The following is a 7,709-nucleotide window of genomic DNA, read 5'->3' as shown; positions in this document are numbered from 1 at the left end:
AACTAGATGGATTACAGGTTCATGTACTATGGTCAAGTGACTCTAAGACACTTCCCCTCTACTTCACAGTTGGTACGTCTTTCTATAGCAGCCAAGATCCTTCTTCTGTCTGTTCTCTGATATATTTTCTTTTCTTTTTTTTTTTTTTCTTTTTGATTTGGTTTTTTTGAGACAGGGTTTCTCTGTGTAGCCCTGGATGTCCTGGAACTCACTCTGTAGACCAGGCTGGCCTCGAACTGAGAAATCCACCTGCCTCTGCCTCCCAGAGTGCTGGGATTACAGGCGTGTGCCACCATCGCCCGGCTTGTTCTCTGATATATTAATGTTGATTTGGTGACAAATTTATGAAGAGGATTTCCACACCTCAGTTCCTGTGTATTTGACTTTATATTGTAAGGAGATGGAAGACATTCGCTGGACAAACCAGCGAAGTGGCTCCTTCGCTTTGGCGGCAGATGGGAGGCAGCCTGTCTTCCAGTCATCAGACAAGTTGAGCCCAAAACTCAGTGAAAACTGACCTAAGAAAAAGGATAGCAAGGAGCAGGGACAGGAACCCATTTCCAGCATGATCCATGCTTGGGAATACGGACCTTAGCCAGGCATGAAAGGACAGTTCCCTTCTCCCGCCCCTGGCCTAAGACAGGTCTTTCAGTAATGCCTGTGGCTGCAACAGGCCAGACCTCGGGATAGGCTGGGCTTGTTGCGGAAGGTCAAAGCCCTGTGTTTGTTCTTCTGGAGGTGGCATACTGGAAGTAGTTGCAACACGCAGCCTGTCAGCACTCAGAGCAGCAGCCCCCCCCCCCCCCCCCCCCCCCGTTTTTCTGGCTGTTGCAGATACCTGTGGGTCTGAGGAGATAGGTTGGGCTGAGCCCAAAAGGAGGAGCTTAAACCAGTGCGCAAAATCTGGGAATCCCTCAGAGCGCAGCGGAGAGCCAGAATGAGCAGAAAGAGCCCACATTTCTGGTAAAGAGGCCCCGTGACCAGTTCCAGCCACTCTTAGTCCCGCCCAGACTGGGAGCTCACATAAAGGGCCAAGGAGAGCCCAAGAGGTCACAGTGCTGGCTGTAAGGGGTTGGGAGCACCGGGTCACCCAAGACACCATGAGTTGGTCCTTGAAGTCCCGGAGTGTCCTTCTTTGCTGCACACTATTACTGTTCTCTCCAACGGGCCTGGCAGTAAGTGTTACTTGTTTTAAATGTGTGTGTGTGTGTGTGTGTGTGTGAGAGAGAGAGAGAGAGGGGGGGGGGGGCGGGGAGGAGAGAGAAAAGATGATTGGGACCACTAGCAAAGTATCTTTGTTTTTCTCCCACAGTATGTTGCTACCAGAGATAACTGTTGCATCCTAGATGAGAGATTCGTAAGTAGTTTCTGTGTCGCCCGTTTCTGGGACTAGAGAAGGGTGGGAGACCAGGGCAGTCCTTTCACATATCAGTTGACAACTTAAGCTTTTGGGAAATGGTTTCATATTTATGGATAGTATCTAAGACTTCTCTCCTAAGGCGTTTAATTGCCTCCTTGTTGACTTGCAGGGTAGTTACTGCCCAACCACCTGTGGCATCTCAGACTTCCTGACTTCTTACCAAACCGAGGTGGATGCTGACCTCCAAACTCTGGAAGACATCTTGCTCCGAGCTGAAAACAGAACCACAGAAGCGAAAGAACTGATCAAAGCAATCCAAGTTTACTACAACCCGGACCAACCCCCAAAGCCAGGTGAGAGAAAACCCACTGAGGAGTTTCCTCTTCTGCTTTTGGTTGTACGATCTGCTTAAGTGGTTTTTCTGTCTCTGACCCTGTTACAGGTATGATAGAGAGTGCCACTCAGAAGTCTAAGAAGATGGTAGAAGAAATTGTGAAATACGAAGCGCTGTTATTAACCCATGAGTCAAGTATTCGGTAAGTGTCTGGGTTTTAATGTACTCCTCAAGGCACCTGGAAATTTTATTTAATATCCCACATCTCACAGAAGGTGATCTTGGAATTTAGTTTTCATGTATAGTATCAAATCTCCCAGTGGAGATAAGAGATTTTAGTACAAAATGAGCTGTACTGGCTTGTAATTTTTAAATAATGATCACATTGGAGAAAGGTTATTGTAGATGTCTTTGAACGCCATTCTGGCTCTATTTACTTGAATGTTGTCCAGCCCCTTAAAATATAAAGTCAAATACACAGGAACTGAGGTGTGGAAATCCTCTTCATAAATTTGTCACCAAATCAACATTAATAAATCAGAGAACAGACAGAAGAAGGATCTTGACTGCTATAGAAATACGTGTCAACTGTGAACTAGAAGGGAAGTGTCTTGGAGCCACTTGACCATAGTACATGGGCCTGTAATTACTCCTTGTCCCCTGTCCTAGCTTCCCAGGGACTCGGGGCATGGCATCGAAGGTATAGTTTCAACTCCCTTTCCAATTCTCCCCCAAAATGGACTCTCAGCACTATTGGAAACCGAGCTAGACGGAGCTGGGGGAAGTGGCCTCCAACGCGCATCTCCTCCTTCGGCTATCAGAAGGCAGTGCTTACTGTGGCTACATTATCATTAGTATGATACAGTATCATTAGATTAGTTATCATTAACATTTCCATTGCTTTTGCTCATCACTAAAGTTCAAGAAAGCCATTGTGAGGAAATGTCTAAGACAGAGAAACAAGGTGGCACAATAGCGTGCCCCTCTGCTTTACTTCAGAGACAGACATGGTGGTCCGTGCATCGGCCATACTGATCTGTCATGCCCTGTCAGTATTTATTATAAACAACCATGTGAAGAATGACCAAGGCAGAATTCTCTCTTTCCCTAGGTGTTTTCTAGAAATATGGAGCCAGAAAGGGAAATTATCTGCCCTTTTATATATAGTAATGTCCCAGGTACTTTTCCTGTGTAAGTTGTAGAATGAACAGAAGTTCCCAAATGGCATACATGAGCAGCTACTGCTGATTTCCCTTAACCTCTCACAACTACCTCACCCCCCTTACAGAGAAGGCAAAAGGGTCAGCCAAGGCACCTGCAGTGACCTTTGTTTATTGACAGGGACTTTGTTGTTTGCGTTTAAAGTTGAGACCTGCCTGCCTGCCCCCATTCAATTCTTTTCCCCAAAGCACCAATTTAATTTTACAATTTCCCAAGAAAGAAGTCATTTATCACAAAGGAGCTCTCCATAAAATAAGGCAGCATTTCTAACCAGGAAGAATAAAAACATGTCTTTCTGAAAGTAATGCTTATCCCCCTCACTGCATTGCTTTTTTTTTTTCTAGGTATTTACAGGAAATCTTTAATTCAAATAACCAAAAGATCACAAACCTGAAACAGAAGGTCGCCCAGCTTGAAGCTCAGTGCCAGGAGCCTTGCAAGGACTCCGTGCAAATCCACGACATAACTGGAAAAGGTACACGAGCAGTTCATCCTGGGATCAGAATCATCAAAGCAAATGGCCAAATCTGACCTTAAATCAAAGGATCCGACTACACAGAGTTCCCTTGGGTATTATCAATCATTTGGAAGGAATGGTGGTAGCCAGCTAGGGAAGCTGTCAACACATTAACGCCCCACCTGGGGTTTGAGCCACTGCAGCGGTTTTATTTGCTCTTTCTTCATCAGATTGTCAGGAAATTGCCAACAAGGGGGCCAAAGAAAGTGGACTTTACTTCATTCGGCCTTTGAAAGCTAAGCAGCAGTTCTTAGTGTACTGTGAAATCGACGGATCTGGAAATGGTTGGACCGTCTTGCAGAAGGTAATGGCCTCTGACTGCATATGTATTTTTTAAAAATGGCCCACATTGCTCCAGATGCTTCTCTAAGCACCCTGTGAGCACAGCTCTCACCGTGGTCTCTTTGAGATGAGGACGAGTCTCACCTTAACTCACAGAAGAGACTCTGAGGCAGGAGACCACCTAGGTAATGAGTCACAGGCCGGACTTACATCCAGCAGCCTGGCTTCGCTGTGCTCTGATGCAATAAGGTGCTGGCTCTGTTGTCAGGCATTCTATGGTCACATAGCCATATCCTTTAGTGACACGGCATGGCAGAAGCTTCTTTCCTCAGATCAAGAGCTAAGGCTGGCCATTAACAACCCACAGCCTCTCCCAGGATACAGTAGGGCAGCTCAAGACAAAGCCTTTTTGGGCATCTGCCTGCCTGGTACCCACTAAAAAATTGGCCTTTTTTACCTTGTAAGTTTGTGAATTCCGAAGACCTCCATAGGTCTTTAAAAAAACTTATGACTAAAGCAAAAAACAAAACTAAAAAACAACAATAAAAATTCTCCTACCATTAATGTAGGAATAAACATGTAGCAGGGGTGTGTGTGAGTGTGTATGTGTGTGTGTTCCTCAGAGCACCATCATTCCATTTGACAGCTAGTGAGATGGAGGCAGCTTAGAGGAGCTCAGTCAGCTGGCAACTGGCCAAACTGAATCCTCCCATGCACTGAATGCTGTTTCTTTGTAAGCACCAATCAACTTTCCTCTCCTCTTGCCCATACTATTCTGCAACCAGAGGCTTGACGGCAGTGTGGATTTCAAGAAGAATTGGATTCAGTATAAAGAAGGATTTGGACACCTGTCGCCTACTGGCACCACAGAGTTTTGGCTGGGTAATGAGAAGATTCATTTGATTAGCATGCAGTCTGCAATCCCATACGCACTGAGAATACAGCTCAAAGACTGGAATGGCAGAACCAGGTATGGTACGGAAGGGAATGTACCCTTCTGCCCTAGCTATCAGCTACCACATTTATCAGCTATTGATATATTATCAGCTACATGGACCTTTGCAGCTGGCAATGGGCCAACGGCAAAGAACCTGACAAACGCGAAGAGCGTATCCAGGCTCTTTCCTAGGACATTTGGTTCTCAGACAATCCATAGGGAGAGCTAGGCTGGGTCTCCTCCAGGGTGGACACAGATGCTGGAGCCTTCACATGGACAATTTGCACACCTTAGAAGCATTCAGTGTTGCTATTCAATACGAACCAGAAACTGAGCATGAAATTAAATCAGTCAAATCCAAGTGTTCAGATAATGACTGCTCATTCTGTCCAATCATGGACTGCCTTAAAATGAACTAACTCCTGTGAGGATCTGCATCCCTGCCAGGCTGAGCGATGATCTGGAGTTTGGGTTTTAAACCCCTGATGTAAGTGAAAGAATTTTACACAGCCTTCTTATTAAGTAGGAAATAATGAAATGTGCTCTACTTCCAAATGCATTTTTTTAAACTTTATTTTAACCCCCAACCCATCACAGTCAGCAAGCAGCCTTTTCCTCTGTGAGTACCCTCCATTTCCCAAGGATAAGGTATTGGGGAAGAGATTAAATATTTTCTGGAAATCTCTATGTAGTCATAAAAGGCCATTTTTCTCTCTGCTCTGCAAAACTATAAAAGTTTCCTTTACTAATTTTCTCAGGGAAGGTCTCTCTGACACTTGAGGCTCTAATTCCATGCATCATGTAGGATTCATGGCTTCTGTGGTATTCCAGAAAGCTCTTTTTCTCAGTATACCATTGCTTTGGAAAAAGAAAACCCTTTCATGCCCTTGTGCTTTAAGTGGCATGGATGGATAATGAAACCCCTCTACTTCCAATTCGGAGCATGGGTTCACTCATTGCAGATAATTTCTGTGACCTGTGATAATGTGCGTGCAGTGCTAACTAAGGTTAAATGAAAGCTGAAATAATTAGATTTTCCCATATGTTTTCACTTGATCTCAAGATTCTAGAACTAAAAAGCCAGGAAGTGTCTTTTAGTTTTCTGGGATTTGCTGAAGGCTTTTAGATCCATCCTGGGTGGTGGGGATGAGCTCTGGACTGGAGCACACGGGTATTGCCTAAAGTTTCAGGAAACATCATTGCATCCGTGTCTTTGGGCCCTGTGACGTGAGCTCCTCTGTTCCATCCTCCCAGCACGGCGGACTATGCCATGTTCAGGGTGGCTCCTGAGTCCGACAAATACCGCCTGACCTATGCCTACTTCATTGGTGGAGATGCCGGAGATGCCTTCGATGGCTACGATTTCGGTGATGATCCCAGTGACAAGTTTTTCACATCCCACAACGGCATGCAGTTCAGTACCTGGGACAATGACAACGATAAATTTGAAGGCAACTGTGCTGAGCAGGATGGCTCTGGCTGGTGGATGAACAAATGTCACGCTGGCCACCTCAATGGAATTTATTACCAAGGTATTTTTTTCTTCAGTTACGAGTATTTATGTAACAGATATTTTACAGAAGGTAATAGAAGCAGAGAGATGGAACATTATAATAAGCACAGTAAGTCTTTTATTTTATAACTCTTCTTCTGAAATTGGAATTGGATACCACTCATTATCAAACTGGCATTATCTTAAATAATAGTAAGCTTTTGCCTATGGTGGTCACCTCTATAGGTCCTCCAACTCCCAGGAAGCGTCAGTGTTTTGATATTATACAGAAATTCTCTTTATCTGAGTTGGAATTCATGGTGTCTCCTGTGGGCCTACCATGTATATGATGTAGATGAACTAGCATTACTATATCATTACTATAATGGATACATTATCCTGACTCAGCTGTCTGTGTCAGACACAAGCAGTGGGCAGTAGATAGATGTCAGGAGAAATGGCATGAGAGGCACAGACATACTAATAAGAGCGAAAAGTCATGGAAGCCTGGGTGAAGGGTCCAGCCTGGGGATTGTAGATGCTTGTTTTAGCATGGGGGAGGTGATGGTTTCTGAAAGGCTGAAGTTGTTTGGATCACTGATTTCACTGACCACCTAACAGTTCTGTATGGAGAGACTCCAGGGATACTAAAGGATCGTTTAAGAAGTTTTAGAATGCAGCCCCATCTACTGATGAGAACCTTCATGGTGAATGACTTTCTAGAGACACTTTCTAAAGCCTTTGATAGCATCTTCCATTAGCCAGATGACTGTGTTGTCATGCAGTGTCAGACCACCTGATCAGGAATCTGTATTTCCTACCATAGTAAGCTGAATGATAGAGGATTGCCTCTAGAGGCAGGGAAAGAGAGAGAGAGAGAGAGACAGACAGACAGACAGACAGACAGACGGACAGACAGAGACACAGACAGAGACAGAGACACAGAGACAGAGAGATGTGTTCCGACTCTGAAAAAAAATGGATAAATGTAAAGTATTGACATGATCACCAAAATGGCTTATTGGCTTTTGGAATCTCTATGGATGTTTTCAGTTAGGAGGAAATGTAGCCTTTACAGTAATTCTAATGGAACTCTGATGAGCTAAGGAAATGTAAGGGGAAAAAAGACACACACATGCATCTCTGACTCCTTGCAGGTGGAACTTACTCAAAGGCATCTACTCCTAATGGTTATGACAATGGCATTATTTGGGCGACCTGGAAAACCCGCTGGTATTCCATGAAGGAAACCACCATGAAGATAATTCCCTTCAACAGACTCTCCATTGGAGAAGGACAGCAGCATCACATGGGGGGATCCAAACAGGTCAGCGTGGAGCATGAAGTTGAAATTGAATACTGATCAATCATCTGCCTGGACGTTTTAAAAATAGATATAAAGAATTATCGATTAACTTCTATTAGCCTGTATAAAGTTCCAATAATTTCCTCAAATTCTCTTCTACATCTTTATATTCTATTTATTCATTTTGTCTTTCTTAACATCACACCTAGCCATAAATGAAAATTAAAATCTATTTGAACCATATTTCTAAGTTACTTGAA

General features: G+C 44.1%; 1 protein-coding gene across 1 annotated transcript; it reads left to right on the top strand.

Annotated features, from left to right (window-relative positions):
• The first annotated feature begins 1,074 nt into the window (after positions 1–1,074).
• Fgg (fibrinogen gamma chain) lies at positions 1,075–7,506 on the top strand. Its single transcript, XM_052180299.1, has 9 exons — positions 1,075–1,175; positions 1,313–1,357; positions 1,530–1,713; positions 1,803–1,896; positions 3,260–3,390; positions 3,603–3,736; positions 4,500–4,684; positions 5,906–6,183; positions 7,301–7,506. The coding sequence occupies exons 1-9, from the start codon at positions 1,101–1,103 to the stop codon at positions 7,504–7,506; spliced, it is 1,332 nt and encodes a 443-aa protein (XP_052036259.1). The 5' UTR covers positions 1,075–1,100.
• The last annotated feature ends 203 nt before the right edge of the window (positions 7,507–7,709 follow it).

Source organism: Apodemus sylvaticus, chromosome 4 (assembly GCF_947179515.1).
Source record: "Apodemus sylvaticus chromosome 4, mApoSyl1.1, whole genome shotgun sequence".
NCBI classification, from domain to species: Eukaryota; Metazoa; Chordata; class Mammalia; order Rodentia; family Muridae; genus Apodemus; species Apodemus sylvaticus.
This window is presented reverse-complemented; position numbering and strand designations above follow the sequence as displayed.